This window comes from Lutra lutra, chromosome 7 (assembly GCF_902655055.1).
Source record: "Lutra lutra chromosome 7, mLutLut1.2, whole genome shotgun sequence".
NCBI lineage: Eukaryota > Metazoa > Chordata > Mammalia > Carnivora > Mustelidae > Lutra > Lutra lutra.
Window position 1 is genome coordinate 64,090,336 of NC_062284.1, and position 21,618 is coordinate 64,111,953.

Genomic DNA, 21,618 nt, shown 5'->3' on the forward strand with positions numbered 1-21,618 from the left:
ACATGGTAGTTCTAGTTTTAATTTTGTGAGGAACCTCCATATTGTTTTCCACAGGGATTGGAAATTTACATTCCCACCAACAGTGCCTGAGGGTTCCCTTTTCTCCACATCATCGGCAACACCTGTTATTTCATGTCTTTTTAATAGTAGCTGTTCCAACAGGTGTGAGGTGATACCTCACTGTGGTTTTGATTTGTATTTCCCTGATGATTAATGATGTTGAGCACCTTTCCATGTACCTGTTGACCATCTGTACGTCTTCTTTGGGAAAATGTCTGCTTGGGGGTGCCTGGCTGACTCAGTCAGTAGAGCATGCACATTGGAGATTACTTAAAAAAAAGAAAAAGGATAAAGGAAAATGTCTATAGATCCTTGGCCCTTTTTAAAATTAGATTGCTTGGTTTTTTGCTATTGAGTTGTATGAATTCTTTCTACAGTTTCTGGGTATTAACCTCTTACCGGATATGATTCGCAAATATTTTTTCTCCTTTGGCAGATTGCCTTTTTCATTTTGTTGATGGTTTTCTTGGCTGTGCAGAAGCCTTTTAGTTTGATGTGGCTCCCCATGTTTACTTCTGCTTTCATTCAATTGTGTCAAATTAAAAAAATCATGTCGAGGCTGATGTCAAGGAGCTTATGCCCTGTGTTTTCTTTTAGGAGTTTTAATGGTTTTAAGTCTTGATGTTCAAGTCTAATCCATTTTGAGTTAGTCCTCATACATTTTCAGGACTGATTTTGACAGGGCTAAGTGACTGTAGGACTAAGAGAGATGATGGGTGTAAAACAGACTTGCCTCAGTGAGCTCACAGAGTGTAGTATTCTGGTGACATCTCTGTTTTAAACCTGCATAAGTAATACCTTTTTGACATAGAAAAAGGAGTCATTCGTATCACACGTGTACATATATACAGAGAGGTTGACCCGTAGCCCTGTCACCTATCAGCCAGAGAGAACCGCAGTAAATATTTTCATGTAGAATCTTTCAGGTTTTGTTTAAAATGAGACCATGCTAAACACACTTTATTTTACCTTCTTTAAAGAAAAAAAGTAGTATATGATGAACATCTTTCCATGACACTAGATGAAAAAGTTATGACACAATTTTTAAGAGCTGTATGATATCCCACTGTAGTTTGTTTAGCTAACACCTCTTTGTTGGTCATTTATTTTCCAATGTTTTGATTTTGGGGGGAACTCAACAAATTATTTTCAAAGGCATTGTGAAAAAGCCAATCCTCAAAGATAATCTTCATAGCTTCATTTTGTGGGTCTGGTTTTTTGTATTAAAACTATGTCATCTAGCATGCAGATACTGTGGGGAGCAGGTGGTCTCTGGGCTGATTTTTAGGTACCCGAACGACTTAGAGCCTCCTGAGCAGCTGGGTCATCCTGGGTGGGTCATCCCTGGGTGACCCAGGGTAGTCACCTCCAAGGTAGTCCTCAGAGGGCACCTGTAAAGGATGTGTCTCTCCTTGGGGAGATGTGATGGGGTGTAAGAAGATAGGGGTCAAAGAGAAAACAGGACAATGTATCCAGACCTTCTAAGACATCTTATTCTCTTAATAAATATATGTTTCCTTGAGCCTTCTGGTTCTTTGATATTATCCCCAAGGGGTATCCAAGAGTAAATGGCAAATTTCTAGCTCTGAGGTCTGAGAGAAATAAATAGAACTCAGCGCTAGGAGCAAAATTTCATGTAGAGAACAATTCTTCATATATTTATTTACTTACGCATTCAAACAGTTGTTAAGGTCTTAGCATGTGTGAGGCACTGGGATAGATTCTAGAGGTGCCAAAAGATAGGGTTCCTAGCCTGGCCTGGACAAGGGGGAGAGCTGATGAGCTGATGTTTAACATTTCACAAACATCTCCCATTTCCTGCTTTATTTAGGGCCGATTGGACTGGTCACTGTGATTGTGGCCAAGGCAATGGGTGCAGCTCAAGTGCTGGTGACTGGTAAGAAGGTTTTCTTTTTAAATCTCCTTGAAGGGGGGAGTGCCTGGGTGGCTCAGTCGGTTTGGCGCCTGCCAGGGTCCTGGGCTCAAGATCTGCATCAGGCTCTCTGCTCAGCAGGTAATCTGCCCCTCCCTCTCCCTCTGCACCTCCCCCTGCTTGTGCACTCTCTCTCAAAATAAGTAATAAATTTTTTAAAATCTCCTTGAAGAGAACAGCTGGCCTATAGTTTGGGGCAAGGGCATAAGAACTCTTCTCTTCCTGGGGTCCTGGGTTTCTAAAGGGTCTTCTCCTTTTTTCCCTTGGGTTCCAGCACTGAAAATCCCACCCAGGGATGACCAGCTCAGGGCTCAGGAGGAGGCTCTTTTGAAGCTTCTGGGAGAGGGTAGATGCTGTGGAGAAGAGGGCCTGGCTCTTTATGTGTGGACCTCAGATGCCCCTACTGCTCACTTGATTCTAAGAAGTGGCTTAGCCCTTGGCCCATTTAGCCAAACCCAGGAGGCACAGAAGGTGTGCTTGTGTGTGTGTGTGATGTGGAGTTAGTGGGATGTATATGTTTATTAGAGGGTGTTTGTGTGTGAGGTGTGTGGTATGGGTGGGAGGAGAGCTTATCTGTGTCAGCATGTGTGGGTCAGGGAGGTATGTATGGAAGCATGTAGGGTATAGAAGAGTGTGTGTGTGTGTGTGTGTGTGTGTGTGTGTGTAGAAGGCATCTGTGAGAGAGAACGGGTGTGTGGGTGTGAGTAAGTATGTAGCATTGTGTAGAGTATGTGTAAAGGGGAGTAGGGTTATAAGCAAGTATGTTTTGTGTGCAAAGAAGGTATCAGAGTGTGTGTAGAAGGTATCTGCAAGTGTTACGTGTGAGGAGCAGCAGTTACCTGTCAGAGAGAGAGGGAGTGTGTGTGCAGTGGTGTGGTGTGTATAGGGGTGTGTGGGGGTGTAGAACAGTGTGGGTGTCTGAGAAGTGATCTGAGAGAGGGATGGGGGAGGGGGAAGGAGAGCTTGCACATGTGCAGCTGTGTGGTGTGTGTGTGGGAGCCTATGAAGGTGTAGAGAGTATGTGTGCTGGGCTCGTGGACACCACCCACTACACCTGAGCTTCGCTACCATTAAAACCTTCACCTCTACCTTTTTCTCCCTAATCCACCAGCCAGTTCTCAGTTGTAAAGAAGCTTTTTGTTCCCCTTTAGATCTGTCTGCCTCTCGGTTGTCTAAAGCCAAGGAGGTTGGGGCTGATAATGTCCTTCAGATTTCCAAGGAGAGCCCTAAGGAAATCGCCAGTAAAGTGGAAGGTCTGCTGGGGTGCAAGCCAGAAGTAACCATCGAGTGCACAGGGGCAGAGCCTGCCATCCAGTCAGGCATCTATGTGAGTCGGATGAGGGTGGCCAGAGCTGGTGGGCAGCTTTGGGGCATTGGCACATGGCAGGCAGCAGTAAGGGGTGCTGGCACCGAGTGTCTCCATTATCCTCTCCTGTGACCACCCCCCACTCCCAGACAAAATGAGGTGATCTCGGTATCTCTGGTTTTTGTTTTATCTCACTTGCTTCACATCCTTCCTTATTGAGTCGCTGTGAGGCTTCAATGAGGTAACAGCTGTATATGGCCCTTGAAAGATGTTAAGAGACCCACCCCTTAAGTGATCATATCTGTGATCATAAAAGGACTCTTGGCAAAAAAAAAAAAAAAAATCAACAGGAGGAAGGGAGAGCCATGCCTTAGTTGTGTGTGGGAAATCCCTTTCTTCCTTTATTGAGGAAAACTGCAGTCTTTGAGTCATTGTTAAAAGGCAACAGCCATTAATGTAGTCACAAAGGTGGGGTGGTTTTTCAGAGTCACAATCGGCTGCTACTCTTCTTTCCCAGACCTGGGAATGGATAAGCTACCAATGCCTGATTTGACCCTCAGGGACCCACCCTTAATTTATGGGAAGTTGCCAGAAAAGGGGAGTGGCGGGGGCACGTAGACACACGAGGGTGGGAAGTGGCCTTGATGGATCCAAGTATGATGAAATGAGGGGAGAAAGAATACCTTCTAGGTTCTAGCCCTACCATGCGCTGGGTCTTCTGCTGGGTGCTTTATAAATGTGCTGTCAGTGTGCACCAGATGAAGACTAGTTACCCCTTTCCACATTTCACCACAAGAGGCCTGGTGACTTGCCTTGAGCACACTGCTCCAATGCCTGAGCTTTTCTTACTCTGTCCGCTGCTTAGGAGAGAAGGGAAGGAGGGGACAAGGAGCCAGTGGGCAGCCATGCTAGGAGGGAGGGACAGGACTGAGTACAGCAGTAGCAGCAGCCTGTCCCCTCTACCCTCCGGGCCCTCCTGCCCTGCCTCCCACAATGCTGTCCCACAGCAGCACAGGCTTCCTCCTTCCTTCTGAGTCACAGCTGGGTCATGCAAAAGGGCACTTTGCACCACTCAAAACCTGCTGGGGAATGCTGGCCTGGTACCCTGGCTGAGCTGCCTAGTTATTTGCCCACCAGGATGCCCCTGGCATTGGGGGTGAGAGGAAGAGGTGGGACAGGAGAGGAACAGCTGCCACTTTCGCTCTGTCCTAAGTTCCAGTCAGAGCCAGCCCACCCTCTGCTCCACTGTCAGAGATAATGGTTGCCTTGTGGGAAGGGGCAAAGAGAACCCAAAACTCAGAGGGTGATGGGTCTGTGTGATCAGTCAACGAGTGACCTATCTTGGGCACCTGCAGTGCCCTGGCTTCGTGCTGGGGACCTTGGGGGCTCTGATGCATAAGGTGCATCCAGACATCTTCAAGTTGTTGGCCAACTTGGCCAAGTTGTTGGCCAAGTCAGTGACCCCCATCCACAGAGAGGCAGGAAAAGACATGGCTTCACAATGCAAGACTTTCTTCCTCTTCTCTGCTGCCTGGAAAGCACTGGGATCACTTGGCATCTCTCTCTAGCTATTGATGGTGGGGGCCCCATTGCCAGGCTCCCTGAGGTGGGTGCAGAGGTAAATGCCCAAGGGCCTCACCACGCCTGAAGCTGGTACTTCTCCCAAGTGAGGAATGGAGCCATTCTGCATGACAGACACTACAGAATGCTGCAGGCCACCCTGCCAATAGGCAGATTAGGTGGAGGCACCTTATATGGACATACCCGAGAGTCACTTTCCTGCCAGATTCGTGACTAGAAAATCTTTGGGAGGAGACGTGGCAAATGCTTAGGGTAGAATTCATGTCATCTTGGTGCAGAGGTCACACCCACAATACAATGGTCAGCTAGTCCAAGCGTTCCTTTGTCTGTCAGCATCCTGGCACCTTGGGATGGCCATTTGGCAGTATTCGTCGTCGTCCTCCTTCTCACTAGGTGGAGAGGAAATTCGAATAAGGAAACAGTTTCCAAGAAAATTTCTCACAAGTTTTGTGTGGCTCAGTCACAACTTTGACTCTACACCCCACCCCACCTTTTCCAGTGGAGAGAGAGCCTCCCCCGTTACCAACAGTGTTCATAAGTCACAGGTGGTTTGTCAGGAACTCTGTGCTTCAGTTAAAAACAAAAAACGTGCCAGACAGTGAGCCCAACCTAGTGCTGAGCACTAGGATTGTTAGGCCAACCGCTCTGTTTGGGAGGCATCATCCTGATCCTACACACAAGGAAGCTGGTTGAGAGGGTCTCACAGATCCATCCAACGTGTAAATTCCAGAGTCACCCCCATGCTACAGGCCTCTCTTCATGGTGTATCCTTCCCCTCAAAGATAGAGGTTATGGTGCGGGCCTCTTTGCAGCTCCACTGGTTAAACTTAGAATGGTTCCAGTAAGTGCTTGCTGCTGGCGACTGTCATGAAAACTGAGGCAAGTGGACTATTCTTCTGTCTCTCACAGCACTGGCCACAGTGATCTCCAAAAATCTCTGGAGCAGGCACAGCCTTCTTGTGGAATCAGGTAGAGATTATCAGGAGAAATTTCCATGTCTGGCCCACGCCAAGTCAGAACTGATAAGGCAGATAAATGTTCAAGGAAGACAAAATCCATTGTGGCTGATGATACTATTGGGATGAATGTCTCTGGAACAAAAATATTTCCAAATGTCAGCCAGTGTGCTTAAATAAGGCAATGTTCAAGCCATAGAATTCTAATGGCTCTCCCCATCTGTATGTGCTTGGTAGTTTCCTCACCAAGAGGGTGGTTCCTTAGAGGTTTGACAAAGATCCTGGCTTTTGTGGAGTTGACATTCTGGAGGAGGGGTGGGTGCTAAGATGAGGAGGTACCTCAGCCAGCACCTGGTATGGAATTAGTAAAGCTCTGAGAGATGCTCAGGAGCTGAAGGTTAAGCTTGTTTGTAGGGAAGATTCTCGCTGGGCTCTGGAGATCCTGGGCTATTGCCTAGGATCTTGTGGACAGTGGAGGGGGCTCCCACTGGGCCTGGTCCTCCACTGGTAAAGTGTATGATCTCAGGATCCTCCAAGAAGATAACTCTGCTGCTCTGTTAGGTTTGGCTGACATATGGAAGAGCTCAATGGTAGAGAAAGAATCGTATTCTCTGGAGTATTTGGATACTCACCTGATGCAAACAGATATTTATGTGACAAAAGTCCTTTTGAATGGAAAGACTGCATTTTCTGATCTTCTGGGTTTTCTTGTTCTCATCTCCTCTTCAGGCTACTCGTTCTGGTGGGACCTTGGTGCTTGTAGGGCTGGGCCCTGAGATGACCACTGTGCCCCTGGTGCATGCAGCCATCCGGGAGGTGGACATCAAGGGCGTGTTTCGATATTGCAACACGTGAGTATGTGGTGGGTGAGCTGGGGGCGGGGGGACGATCGGCTGGCAAGACCCCTGCTCAGCCTCTGGAACCAAGAGTTGCCCCCGTTTATTCACGGGGAGCACTCCCGAGCCATACTGACACCCGCATGTCATGGTCGGAGTCCGAAGAGAGAGCATCACCCCTGGTTAAAAAACAGGAGGGTAGAGATGGCAGAGGGAAGAAGGAAAGGTGGGGGATCTTGAAGGAAGCATGTCTCTTCATTTCCTCAAGTGGCCTGCTCTTCATTTTCCCCCTGAAAGAAGGAGAGAAAAGGGAACAACAGTAAGAACTCAAGTCCCTTGGTTTCCACCCCAGATCCCAGGGCCCACCCTGAGAAGTGAGAGGGTTTTAGTTCACCTACCTCATGCTCTGTGGCCCCAGGCTCTCCCCAATAGGGGAACTTTCCCAGGACCACCTTCCCCAGCAGTATCCCTACTCCCACCATTATAGTCTGTGACCATTCTGTCAGCAGAGTGCCATTTTCCAATAAACTCTGCCAAGCCAGAGGGATATGGATGGCTTATCATCGGCTGCTTCTCTGAGGCTTTTCTGCCTTTTCACAGTGGCCTCTGCATGCCTTACGCCTTCATGCCAAAGGAATTCTAGACTTCGTGACAGACATTGCAGTGGGGTGGAGGCATTGGGAATAAATAGACTCTGTACTCCCAGATTGTAAATCATAAGATCATTTCTACCATTGTTTGTCGAGTAGACCTTGTAGAACCACAGTGCTATATAAATAAATAGAACCAAGCTGATCTTGTGCTTGGTGGCTTTGGGGACCTGGTTCTTTCCTCTTGTAGGTTGCATGTGACATTTGTGATCTTTTACAGGTGGCCGATGGCAATTTCGATGCTTGCCTCCAAGTCTGTGAACGTAAAGCCCTTAGTTACCCATAGGTTTCCTCTGGAAAAAGCTCTGGAGGCCTTTGAAACAGCCAGAAAGGGACTGGGGTTGAAAGTCATGCTCAAGTGTGACCCCAAGGACCAGAATCCCTAATAATGAATTGGGTTTTGCCCTCAACCCCCTACCCCCAGCCCTGTGCCAGTATCTTGGCAGGGCGGGGCTTGATGCAAAAGTTTCTTTTGAGTAGCAAAAATAATTAAAATAATTCATTACAAGCAGAGAGCCTTAAACAACAGAGGAACTGGTGTACCTTAAAAACACAAGTAGGGACAGTTTGGGGGAATTTGCAGGCAGAGTGACCTACCTGTTCATACAAAGCAAAGTTCAGCAAGTAAAGCAGAGTTTGTTAGGCAGATGCTGGGAACTCCCCTTCTTCCTGGAATGCCTCAGTTAAGTGAGGAAAGAAATCTGCCCATTGGGTTCCTGGTTCCACCGTGACTGGCCAGGTGGGGTTGGGAGCTAAGTTATGGAGAGACAACTTGATCAGACTTGACTGGCACAGAAACTGATTTTCATGAAAAATCTCGGTTCAGGGTCTGGGTTGAAAGGTTGTCAGCAGTTTCTAGACATAAGTGCTCTTTGGTTGGATGATAAAAGGAGACTTTAAGGAACTGACCTTCCTGGGTCTAGGATAATTTTTTAAAATCAATTTAAAAAAACCCAAAACTGAAATCCTGTGTGAGATCCAACCAGCTTACATTCTCCAAAAGTAGGAACAGTCAGGCAAGCTCTCAATACTGCTGGAAGATTGCCTCTTCTGCAACTCCTCAGAATTCTGTGTAACTTCAACAGCCTTCCCCACACTTCCCACCCCACCCTTCGTTCCTTCAGGGGCAGTCACTGTGGGCTCCTTTGTCACTAGTCAACCAGGAGGCTCCTTCCTTAGGGCAACAATCAAGGGGAGTCCTCCTGGGAGACTTGCCCAGGAGGGTTTGGCCAGTGCACCTGTCTTCCCGTCCCACAGGGTCAGCATTCCCTTCACTCTCATGATGATGGACAATTCCATTTAATCCTGATGATTATAAACAGAAATCCCTTCTCCTCCTCATAGACTGTTAACACTGTTGGTATCTTTCTGTTGGAATGATCACTCCCATCTTATTTTAATCGTAGGATTTTCCTGTGTAAGATTTGGGGTCCAAATCACTTGATGCCCATCTGGGACTTTGAGATAGTTAGTCAAGAATGAGGATATTGTAGCTGTGACATAACTTGGGCTGCAGCCTTTTAATCCTTCAGCTGGGAGTGGAGACTAAGTTTGAAGAGGCTGTGTCTTTCCTATAACTGGGGAGGGCTGTTACCAATGCTTGGAATCCCTCAACCTGCTTTGGGTAATAAATTATGGTTGTGGTGCCTCACCATTGCTGCCCCTTTGTGTCTCTTTTTATGGGAGGTGGGGTGGCTCTGGTTACTCATTTCATAAAGGGAAAGATCCAGGATTTCTGAAAGGGACACATTTTCTGCATCAAATATAATGTCATTGACTGCTGGAAATTTATGGTAATGATCTCTAATCCTCACAGCAAGTCTGAATGCATGGGATTATTTTACACCTAAGGAAGTAGAGAAGCCAAGCAGTTTGCTCAAGGTCACCCACTGCCTTTCCTCTTTCATGTTATCTCTGGAGGAGGGCGGGGAGAATCTCGAGACTTCGGCACACTCAGCAGCCAGGCAGCCCGCTTGTGGAACTGTCCCACTTCCTTCTCAGAGTCCTCCTTAGCTCTAGGGGCACACTTGGCCAGCTGCCTCCTCTTGAAGCCAATTCCAGCTCCATGGTCCCCAGAGTTCCTTGAATGTGGAATGGGAAGGCCTTCCCCTTCTAGACAAAGGCTTCCAACAGAAATGCCTCCCAAGGGATGTGGATTTCCTGTTAAATTCACAGGCAGCACTTTTCCTTTGATTGTCATCTGTTGGAGGGAGGAGTCCACAGAACCTGAGGGGGCACCCTGGAGAGGTGAGGCTACCAAGGGCAAAACAGGTGTCATTTATGTCACAATCGGTATTGGGCTAGATCTTCCAAGTTGGTGGCCTGAAGTCTCCATTTCCTGGTGTGTTGACCTGGCCCCATGCTGCTGCCATGTGGGCAGTCGCAAAGACCAGACAGCCTGATGGAAAACAGCATCAGGGAATACCTCCCCTTTCCAGATCCTTCCACCACTCCCAAACCATGCTGCACTATCACAGGTCCCAAGGCGGGGTGGGGGCGGGGGGGGGCGGTTTGTGGGTGAGCGAGGGAAGGCTGGCTACCCAGAGAGTCCTCTGGGTGGTGGGAGGGCTGGAGCTGGTGTTGCTGAGCTCTGCCTGGCTCCCTGGCCTTTGCAGCCTTGTTGAATGTTTCCCCTGCTGCTGGGAAGGACATGCAGGAAGCCCAGGAATTGATTCACCTCCACTGCCTGCTCAATAAATACTGATTAACTCAGTGAATCAGTCCCGGAACTCAGAATATAGCCCTGCTGGCCAGTGTGTGCTGTCACCAGTGCCTGGCACCTTGTGGGCTTTCCATCAACACCAAGGGCCCCACCCAGCCGGCACTCCTGGCATGAGGGTGGGGTGTACCAGTGGAGCTTCGAAGAAAGACCCTGAAGATAGGCTAGGTGGTGGAAGGGAGAGGCCAGCTCATGGATACTAAAGGAGAAAAGGGGACACATCTTCAGCAGCTCCCTCTTGCCGGCCACCTTCGGCTCCTGTGGCTGTGGATGTGAAGTCACTAATGGACTGCCTGTCCCTGGCTCTCAGGCCATCCCGGTCAGCCTTACTTCTGTGTACTCAGTCCGGCCTCTTCCTTCTGGTTTTTTTTTTTACTACCTTTGGGAGAACAGTGGAGGCCTGTGAGCAAGTCACTTGGGCCAGAAGTTAGGAGTGCAGAAGACAGGATTTAGTGGGTATTTGCCTTTTCCTGAACTGTCCTCTGCACACCATCTCAGCCTAGGCTTGGAATACAGAAGGTCAACAATGGGACCTGCATTCCTGAGCGGGAGGCAGATCTCTGCCCCCTCTGCATACCCCCAGCACGTGCACGCGTACGTACACACACACACACACACACACAAGTCCCGGGTGGTTCAGGGAGGAGCAGGGTGAGGAGCGGGCAGCAGGGAAGTTGTGTGGCCAGGAGCTCCTCACAGAGCAGTCTGCGCCCCCACTGACTGGATCCCCCACTCCCGATTCCCCCCTCCTCTTAAAACCCTACTGGAGTTGAACACTGAGCTCCTCCCTGGGTACCTGGAAGAGGGACAGGATGTACAGCTGGTGTTCCTTCCAAGAGACTGCTTGGCAGATCTTACCATCAGTGGGGTGGAGAAGTAGCCTCTATTCTCAGGTTCTATGACCCAGCACAGCAAGGAGAGACAAGGGTTTGATGCCAGGATTTAGGGTTCTTTTTTTTTTTTTTTAAGATTTTATTTATTTGAGAGAGCATAAGCTGGGGGAGCAGCAGAGGGAGAGAGGCAGACTCCCTGCTGAGCAGGGAGCTTGACATGGTGCTCAATCCCAGGACGCCGGGATCATGACCTGAGTGTAAGGCAGATACTTAACTGACTGAGCCAGCCAAGTGCACTAGGTTCTTTGGAATCCTAGACGCCTCACTGACTCACTGATTTGCCAGATCACTTCCCCACTCCAAGTCTCAGTATCCTCCCTTTTTATTTATTTATTTTTAAAGATTTTATTTATTTATTTGAGAGAGAGAGACAGTGAGAGAGAGCATGAGCGAGGAGAAGGTCACAGAGAGAAGCAGACTCCCCGTGGAGCTGGGAGCCCGATGCGGGACTCGATCCCGGGACTCCAGGATCATGACCTGAGCCGAAGGCAGTCGTCCAACCAACTGAGCCACCCAGGCATCCCAGTATCCTCCCTTTTTAACAGAAGGACGGGGCAAGATGATCTCAAGGTCTCTATCACCACTGTTCTTGTCACCAGCTAGACACTAAGACCTGATCTCCTGCCCATTTGCTTGTACTCACCAACCTTTGTTCCACTTTTCCCATAAGCTCTTCTTTCCAGCTTATCTCTTAACTCGGGCAAAAGACTGAATGAGCATAACATCCCATGACGGAAACCAAAATTCAAGCAATAACGTCTGCCCTGATAAGATCCAGATGACCCAGGCCACTTTGCCAGAAATGCCCAACCCAAGTCGCACAGATGAGCCATGGAGTGGCCACCAGGATGACTGGCAATTACCTTTATCTCATTATAATGCTAAAATCTCCATCCAAGGAGGAGCACAAGCCTCCCTTACATAACATACAACGTATGTATGCACGACCCTATGCCCCCCTCTACATACCATGATAAGAATACCCTTTTTATTTTATTTTATTTTTTTTAAGATTTTATTTATTTATTTGACAGAGAGAGATCACAAGTAGGCAGAGAGGCAGGCAGAGAGAGAGGAAGGGAAGCAGGCTTCCTGCTGAGCAGCGAGCCCGATGCGGGACTCGATCCCAGGACTCTGGGATCATGACCTGAGCCGAAGGCAGCGGCTTAACCCACTGAGCCACCCAGGCGCCCCAAGAATACCCTTTTTAAATGGTAATCCTAACCCAAAATAGGAGGAACTCATCCACCCTTGCTTGGAAGGGTGGGGGGCGGTCACAGCTTTGGAAGTTATTTCCCATGATTGTACTTGCTGCAAATAAACTGTAGATTGTGCAACAACTTATCTGGTGTTGTTTCTACCTGCCACTCACCAAGGAGGGAACACACATGAGTTCAGATACAATATTATACAGGGTTCCCATCATGCTAAAGCCCTGGGAAGTGAGGACCACTTGCGGTGGCAGGGTTGAGGGGGAGGCCTTAGGCTGGAGGTGTGAGGGCCTTCTTGGGTTTCAGTTCCAGTCCTGTGTGTGTGTATATATATGTGTGTGTGAGGAGGTCACACACACATATATATGTGAGGAGGGAGATGAGAGGAAGCGGCGGTGGGGTTGCTGCCTATGGAAATACCTGCCTCTTGGGCATCACCTTGTTCTGCTGCTTGGCCTTAGGCCCCCAGGTATGGTCCTGAAGAGGTCTGCACAACCCAGAGCTGGGCCTAGGAGATCTGGCCCCATCCCTGCTGGGGTTACTGATTCATCTTTCTGCACTCTCCGTAGAACTGGAAGCAGAAGCACAGCCTAGCAGGGGGTGGGGGACCCCAGCAATCCATCCATAATTAGGAGGGAGTTCTGGGAAGAAGGTGAGCCTGGGCCAAAAGTGGGCCCATTGTGGGCACAGCAGGGGTGCAGCTCCATTGGGACCAGCTCCAGCCTTCTGGAGGGTAGTACTGAAGCCCCGTGTGTCCTGCCTACTCTCACAGGCTCTCTGTTCACTGAACACCCTCGCTCCTTGATCCTGGAGCCTGTCCCACAGACCTGCCTCAGCTCCTCTTCCCTGTAGGAATGGCAAGAGGCTCAGCTATTTAGTTCTGTGCAGAGCCCTTGTCACCAGGAGATAACATTGTGTGTGCCTCCCCTTATCACATTGTTCATACGTTGTGAAGAAAATAAAGCCAGATAAGTAAGAAGAGAAAATCAGCCATAATCTGTCCTTTAAGGATGCTAATAAGTGGGAGACCTTCCTTCCAGCTTTTCCCTGTGTATCTCCATACATCTCTAACGCATGTACACATGTATTTATAATCAGGAATGGGAATATACTTTACCTTCTTTCCCTCCATTTTCACTCATAACAAATAACGACATTTTTTTTGCTGTTTACTTAACAATCACAATTCCCATTAACGAAATTTAACAATAACTGCTTCACACCATCTAACACCCTATCAATCCAAGTCCAACTTTCCCTAATTACCTAAAAAAAAAAAAGTGACTTTCTCCACCTCATTTTCTTCTTCTTTTCTTTTTCTTTCTTTCTCTGCCTCCCTCCCTCCCTTTTCTTTTTTTTTTTTTCCTTTTCAGCTCAACCTTTTAATATAAAAAAATTCACTGGTGTACAAAATATGAAAGCCTGAAAATGACAACATATGAAATCCTGTGATTGAGAGTCCCCTCAAGTGTGCGCTGTGGTGCCTAGCCCCTCCCCAATACATACCCCAGCATGGAAACAGAAACTAATGCAAACCACTGCTAACAAGCTGTGCAGACAGGTGCATTCTTCACTCCACCAATCACAAACCACTGTCTACTCCAAACATTCAGTAAGGAAAAGCAGGACATCTTCCAGAAGCAGAAGGCAAACTTCTTACGATGGACCAGCACAAATACACCCAGCCGAAAGGGTACTGCCTACTTAAATTTAGGATAGTCATTCATGAGGATCATCACAAAAAGGAACAAACCCCTTGCTTTCCCCACATCTTTCCTCTGTAGCCAGTACTGTCCCTATTTATAGAGGCCTCAGTCATCAACCACGTTATTACCTCCTTTTGTCAAAATTTGGTATGTCTATTTTGCTTCTTTAAAAAAAAAGGTTTTATTTATTTATTCGTCAGAGAGAGAGCGCGCACAAGCAGGGGGAGAGGCAGGCAGAGGGAGAAGTAGGCTCTCCACTGAGCAAGGAACCTGGCTTGGGACTCTATCCCAGAACCCTGGGATCAGACCTGAGCTGAAAGCAAACGTTCAGCCGAGGGAACCACCAAGGCTGTCCCCATTTTGCTTCTCATGAGTCTTCAAGAGTCCAAGGAGTCTCTCTTCCTTCTATCCTAAAAACAACCATTTTCTCCCAATCGAATGGTATCTTCAACTCGATTTGTTAAAAAAGAAGATCTCTATGAATGCAGGTTCTGTGCTGCCGCAAGCACTATTCCAATTGGACTTTCACTTCCAGTTATGAGCACTAATCCATTCCAGATCATTAGAGCCGAGGAGATGATCATTCCAAAATTTAGGACTTGATAATACAGTGGAGCCCCGTCCCCAGGCTCAGCTTCCTGCTCCTCGTGAAGGTGGCGCCCTGGGTTAGCTGGGAGGTTGCCCTGCTCCAAGGCACTTTCTTGAATCAGGATCCAAACACATTGCCTGAGTGGTTAATATGTCTCTTAAGTTTCTTTTAATGTATTATAGTTTCCCTCCGTTTTGTTTAAATGTCATTATTATGTTGAAGAAACTGGGTCATTTGTTCTCCATGTACTGTTTTCCATTTGTTCTCATTTAATAAATTGTTATATTCCTTTTTGTGTCAATATTTACACACATCATTACTTTTAGTCACCATATTCCATTGTGTGGACATACTGTCACCCATTAAGCAAATCACAGTATTTGGGGTATTTGTATAGTCTACAGGGTTTGGGGCTTACAATAAGGTTGCAATTATTAATTTATAAGAACATTTTTGTACTTGCTTTCTAAAGTTATGTTTTTTTAATTTAATTTAAAATTTTATTTATTTATTTTTTTATAAACATATAATGTATTACTAGCCCCAGGGGTACAGGTCAGTGAATTGCCAGGTTTACACACTTTACAGCACTCATCACAGCACATACCCTCCCCAAGGTCCATAACCTCACCACCCTCTCCCGACCCCCCCCTCCCCTTGGCAACCCTCAGTTTGTTTTGTGACATTAAGAGTCTCTTATGGTTTGTCTCCCTCCCGAGTCCATCTTGTTTCACTTATTCTTTTCCTACCCTCCAAAACCCCCACGTTGCATCTCCACTTCCTCATATCAGGGAGATCATATAATAGTTGTTTTTCTCTGATTGACTTATTTCGCTAAGCATAATACCCTCTAGTTCTACCCACGTTGTCACAAATGGCAAGATTTCATTTCTTTTGATGGCTGCATAGTATTCCATTGTATATATACACCACGTCTTCTTTATCAATTCATCTGTTGATGGACATCTAGGTTCTTTCCATAGTTAGGCTATTGTGGACATTGCTGCTATAAACATTCTGGTGCACGTGCCCCTTCGGATCACTACATTTGTATCTTTAGGGTAAATACCCAACAGTGCAATTGCTGGGTTGTAAGGCAGCTCTATTTTCAACTTTTTGAGGAACCTCCATGCTGTTTTCCAGACTGGTTGTACCAGCTTGCATTCCCACCAACAGTGTAGGAGGGTTCCCCTTTCTCCACATCCTCGCCAGCATCTGTCATTTCCTGACTTGTTAATTTTAGCCATTCTGACTGGTGTGAGGTGATATCTCATTGTGATTTTGATTTGTATTTCCCTGATGCCAAGTGATGTGGAGCACTTTTTCATGTGTCTGTTGGCCATCTGGATGTCTTCTTTGCAGAAATGTCTGTTCATGTCCTCTGCCCATTTCTTGATTGGATTATTTGTTCTTTGGGTGTTGAGTTTGCTAAGCTCTTTATAGATTTTGGATACTAGCCCTTTATTGGATATGTCGTTTGTAAATATCTTCTCCCATTCTGTTGGTTGTCTTTTGGTTTTGTTAACTGTTTCCTTTGCTGTGCAAAAGCTTTTGATCTTGATGAAGTCCCAATAGTTCTTTTTTTTTAAAGATTTTATTTATTTATTTGACAGAGAGAGATCACAAGTAGAGAGGCAGGCAGAGAGAGAGAGAGAGAGAGAGAGGGAAGCAGGCTCCCTGCTGAGCAGAGAGCCTGACGCGGGACTCGATCCCAGGACCCTGAGATCATGACCTGAGCCGAAGGCAGCGGCTTAACCCACTGAGCCACCCAGGTGCCCCCAATAGTTCATTTTTGTTCTTGCTTCCCTTACCTTTGGCAACATTCCTAGGAAGAAGTTGCCACGGCTAAGGTCAAAGAGGTTGCTGCCTGTGTTCTCCTCAAGGATTTTGATGGATTCCTTTCACACATTGAGGTCTTTCATCCATTTTGAGTCTATTTTCAATAGTGTGTAAGTTCTATTTCGTGGTGTAAGGAAATGGTCCAATTTCATTGTTCTGCATGTGGCTGTCCAATTTTCCCAACACCATTTGTTGAAGAGGCTGTCTTTTTTCCACTGGACATTCTTTCCTGCTTTGTCGAAGATGAGTTGACCATAGAGTTGAGGGTCTATTTCTGGCCTCTCTATTCTGTTCCATTGATCTATGTGTCTGTTTTTGTGCCAGTACCATACTGTCTTGATGATGACAGCTTTGTAATAGAGCTTGAAATCCGGAATTGTGATGCCACCAACTTTGGCTTTCTTTTTCAATAAATCCTTTGGCTATTCGAGGTCTTTTCTGGTTCCATACAAATTTTAGGATTATTTGTTCCATTTCTTTGGAAAAAATGGATGGGATTTTGATAGGGATTGCATTAAATGTGTAGATTGCTTTAGGTAGCATAGACATTTTCACAATATTTGTTCTTCCAATCCATGAGCATGGAACATTTTTCCATTTCTTTGTGTCTTCCTCAATTTCTTTCATGAGTACTTTAGAGTTTTCTGAGTATAGATCCTTTGCCTCTTTGATTAGGTTTATTCCTAGGTATCTTATGGTTTTGGGTGCAATTGTAAATGGGACTGACTCCTTAATTTCTCTTTCTTCTGTCTTGTTGGTGTAAAGAAATAAAGTTATGTTTTAATATGAAAAGCAGCCAGAGGCGCCTGGGGGCCTAGTAGGTTAAGCAACTGCCTTTGGCTCAGATCATGATCCCATGTTCAAAGAACACTAAAGTGAATTATCTCCCCTGTCCCCCATTTTGTGGGGTGGGATGGGATGGTATTGCCATCATTGCTAGTATCACGGATTGAATTCTTTTTTTTTTTTTTAAAGATTTTAATTATTTATTTATTTATTTATTTGACAGAGAGAGAGAGAGAGAGAGATCACAAGTAGGCAGAGAGGTGGGCAGAGAGAGAGGAGGAAGCAGGCTCCCTGCTGAGCAGAGAGCCCGATGTGGGCCTTGATCCCAGGACCCTGAGATCATGACCTGAGCTGAAGGCAGAGGCTTAACCCACTGAGCCACCCAGGCGCCCCACGGATTGAATTCTAATGAACTTCTGAGAAACTGTTTGTGATAAGCAGAAAGAGGACAACACATGACCAGGGAGAGAGTGAATGAGGAAAAAGCTGAGAGGCCAAGGAATTAGTAATCTAGGGCAGGGTGAAGAGTGTGACTCAGCTGTGGCCTTTGGAGACTGGGGCTGCTGGTTCTGAGGAGTAGCTGGGGTGTCTGCACAGCACAGGGGCAGTCAGGCTCCAACCAGAACTTCCCTGAGCCAACCCAGCTTGGCTTCTCCTGGTACCATGTGTAAGAGTCCTATATCTTTTTTTTTTTTTTTTAATTTTTTATTTTTTCAGCATAACAGTATTCATTATTTTTGCACCACACCCAGTGCTCCATGCAATCCGTGCCCTCTACAATACCCACACCTGGTGCCCCCAACTCCCACCCCCCACCCCTTCAAAATTCTCAGATCGTTTTTTCAGAGTCAATAGTCTCTCATGGTTCACCCCCCTTCCAATTTCCCTCAACTCCCTTCTCCTCTCCATCTCCCCTTGTCCTCCATGCTATTTGTTATGCTCCACAAATAAGTGAACCATATGATAATTAAAGAGTCCTATATCTTGCTGCACACCCAACAAAACTAGAACCTGAAGAACACCGTTGTCCTGTTCACTGCTTCCCCAAAACCATGCTGCCTTCTCTTAGAATAGGGTTCCAGAGGGAGTGAGGCTTCCAAGGGGAAAACAGAGATTGTTGGGGTGGTTGTCTGGGAGGTGTTTCTGTCACCCAAAATATGTCTCATATTTTACCTCTCTCAATATCATGGGCCTGCCTGGAGGAAAAGCTCCCATGCATTTGGAAGAGGTGGTAAAGAAAGAGACTAGCAGGGTGACTAGATGTCATGACCTCCCTACAGTAAGAAAGAGGTAGGTACATGTTAGCCTATCCCATTTCCTTACGACTTTGAGCAAATCACTTCAATTCTTTAAGCCTCAAGCTTCTTCATCCTTTAAGTAAGAAAAATAATACCTAGCTCAGAGTTGTCATTAAAACAGAAAGAAGTGATTTTGAAGTCTTTTTTTTTTTTAAGGGTAGAATCAATATTTTATTGTCACTTATAATCAAATGGCAGTTGAGAGACACCTGGGTGGCTCAGTTGGTTAAGCGTCTGCCTTCTGCTCAGGTCATGATCCCAGTGTCCTGGGATGGAGTCCCATGTCGGGCTCCTTGCTCCACGGGGAGCCTGCTTCTCCCTCTGCCTCTGCCTGCCCCTCTGCCTGCCTGTGCTCTCTCTCTCTCTCTAAAAAATAAATAAATAAAATCTTAAAAAAAAAAAAAAAGGCAGTTGAGTGTATAGCCTTCACACTCGATCTTTCCTTTCTGTATATAAAAAAGAATTACAAGTTTTAAACAGCCAAGCCTGGTTATGTTTTCAGAAAACATAATTAGATTAGTTTGTCCTTGGTGGCTTCAACTTCTTCCTTATTGGTCTCGGAAAATTCCCCTCAGGAGTCCCGGTGCGACCTCCGGCTCTACCGCCTCCCTCCGCCCCTGTCATGGCGGCCTCCTTCCTCTGCGGCAAGGACGGTTCCGGGGGCGCTGAAGCCTATGCTCCTGGAAGCCCGAGAGTTTCCAGGACTTGCTTCCACGGTTTCTCTCTCTGCAGAATGAGAGAAGAGCGAAACGGGGCTGCCATCGAATTCCAAGAGGCAAAGTCCACCAAAAAAGCCCGCTCAAGCCGCCAGCCCCGCCGAGCCGTGAGGCAACACCACGTACAGGAACCTCCAGCACCATGACTACACCCCGCACGCCTTCCAAGACCTCAGCCTGGGCCTGTCCAAGTTCAGGATGCCCCAGCCCTCTGCGGGACCGGAGTCACTTCGCCACCTAGCAAGCCCTCCCCGGAGAGAGGAAACCTTATGGTGTCTGGGCCGCAGAAAGAAATCCGCTCAGGTCATGAGACCTGATATGTAAAAAAGAAGGAAAGAAAAGAAAGAGAAAGATAGGAAAAGAAAAGAAAATTCACTCACCTTTTGTCCCTTTTTAAGAAATTGGAAGGTTGGGGGACGCCTGGGTGGCTCACTTGGTTAAGCAGCTGCCTTCAGCTCAGGTCATGATCCCAGCGTCCTGGGATCAAGTCCCGCATCGGGCTCCTTGCTCATCAGGGAGCCTGCTTCTCCCTCTGCCTCTGTCTGCCATTCTGTCTGCCTGTGCTTGCTCTCTCTCCCTCTCTCTCTCTGTCAAATAAATAAATAAAATCTTTAAAAAAAAAAAAAAGAAATTGGAAGGTTGGCATGTATCTGTCTTCACACTGTGAAGCAACGCCCAGACTGTCATCCACGTCTACTTCAAGGAACACCAGGACGTTGGAAGACTCTCTGAGAGGGAATGAAAGGCTTGCTCATTTTGCAAGGCCCACACCACTTGACTGAGAAGTCAACAACTACAGGTTTATCTCCTATGTTTCCTGAAAAGCATACTCGCTCTCCATCTGTTTCACCATTTTGCTGGCTGGGGTCTGACACCTGACTGTAAGGGCTGATGCAAGTATATCTGAAACCTCAGACAGAGCATAGACTTGAAGTCTTCAGCTTGGTGAATGGCGCTATGATTGTTTTTACTAAATGCATGTGCCCCCACCTCTCCCTCACCAAAACTTATCTCCTCATCTGGTAAATGAGCAGAGGGGCTGATCCCCAAGACTTTTCCAGCTCTGTGCCTGGAGTCTGGAAAGGCAATTGGAAGTATGTGAGAAGTTCCCAGAGTGGCAGGAAAGCCCTCAGCCCATTACGACCCAGCACCCTCAACCCTTCCACAGACCTGTCAGGGCGAGGACATAAGAAGTAGACCTGGGGCGCAGAGAGGAGGATTAGGAGCCAGGTAACTGTACTCGGGAGCTGCCTCTTACCTGCCTGCCCTATGCTGCCCCTGAGACCTCCCCACCTCAGAGGAAGCCCTGTGCCCAGGAGCCCTGAGCAGCTGGCCCCAGTGGGACAGGGACTCCTGGAGGCATGGAAGTATCCCCCTTGGTTAGCACAGTGCCTGGAACACACAGAAGGAGCTCTAGAAATATCTGTAACCTCATAAGCAGCCAGACCTCCCTCTCAGTTCCAAGCCATTGCCATTCTGCCCATCAGCTGGAGCTGACCCCAGAGTGGCCAGGAGACCTCAGCAGGGCTCATTGTGTAAAAGGGGAAGTCAAGCCCCAAGGACCCAGGAGGGGCATGTTGGGAGACTGCAGCAAGAGGAAGGCTCATCTGAGCTGTAAGTCCCCAGCCCTGGGAGACCCAGGAGATAGCCTGGAGTCCTAATAAGATGGGGACCAGCTGCCCACTCCAGACCTTTTGGTTTTAAGAGGGATTGTGGGGGACCCTGTGGTATGGTAAGAACAATACTGTATCAGGAGTCCTCGGTTCTGGGGCCAACAGAACCCCCCAACCCCAGCTAATTTTAGGAGAGCAAGTTAATTTGTGTGTGTTCTCAGGCATCTGTAGTGGGGTCAGTAACACCTGTCTCAGTATCATTATCATTTATACATTAGAATACTAAGCTGCTGTGAAAGAATGAGGGAGTAATCAGAACAGCTAAATGCCCAAGTGCTTACTAGCATACGGGCCAGACACTTCTAAGAAAACTTGATGTCTTAACTCACATCACCTTCAGATAACCCTGTGGATTAATATCATTCCTCCTATCTTAAAGCTGAGAAAACTGAGGTACAGGGGTTAAATAATTTGCCCCACTCCCCACTCCACCCACATATTTGCAAATGTTTGAATATGTGCAGGGGGGGGAAAAATTCCTATGAGAATAGACACCAAACTGTTAATGACAGTTAACTCTGGAGGAAAAGATTTTGAAGTTTAGTATTGTTTGAAGGGAGGGGAACAGAAGGAATTTCTTTTTAAAAATCATATACATTTCTTTATTGATTGAAAAAAAATTTTTTAAACCAGTATCATGTTTCACTTTTGGAATTTAAGAAAATGAACAAGGAGGGGTGCCTAGGTGACTCAGTGGGTTAAGTATCTGACTCTTGATTTCAGCTCAGATCATGATCTTGGGGTTTGGCCCCAAGTTGGGCTCCTTGCTCAGTGGGGAGTCTGCTTGAGATTCTTTCTCCCTCTCCCTTTGCTCCCCCCCCACCCCGCTCTCTCTCTTTCTCTCTCTAAAGTAAATAAATAAAATC

The 21,618-nt window shown here is 47.0% G+C and overlaps 1 protein-coding gene and 2 pseudogenes across 2 annotated transcripts in view; 1 reads left to right on the plus strand and 2 right to left on the minus strand.

Moving 5' to 3' along the window:
• Nucleotides 1-8,974, plus strand: part of SORD (sorbitol dehydrogenase) — a 33,567-nt gene extending 24,593 nt beyond the window's left edge. For both annotated transcript variants that reach the window (XM_047737594.1, XM_047737595.1), the window contains 4 exons: nt 1,892-1,957; nt 3,145-3,320; nt 6,566-6,687; nt 7,543-8,974. In XM_047737594.1, coding sequence (XP_047593550.1) covers nt 1,892-1,957; nt 3,145-3,320; nt 6,566-6,687; nt 7,543-7,708 — 530 coding nt within the window. In that variant the 3' untranslated portion in view covers nt 7,709-8,974. The remainder of the gene's footprint in view (nt 1-1,891; nt 1,958-3,144; nt 3,321-6,565; nt 6,688-7,542) is intronic.
• Nucleotides 8,975-9,225: 251 nt separating this feature from the next.
• On the minus strand, nt 9,226-14,456 carry LOC125104444 (signal peptidase complex catalytic subunit SEC11A-like; annotated as a pseudogene).
• Nucleotides 14,457-18,874: 4,418 nt separating this feature from the next.
• On the minus strand, nt 18,875-20,849 carry LOC125104445 (thioredoxin-like; annotated as a pseudogene).
• Nucleotides 20,850-21,618: the final 769 nt, after the last annotated feature.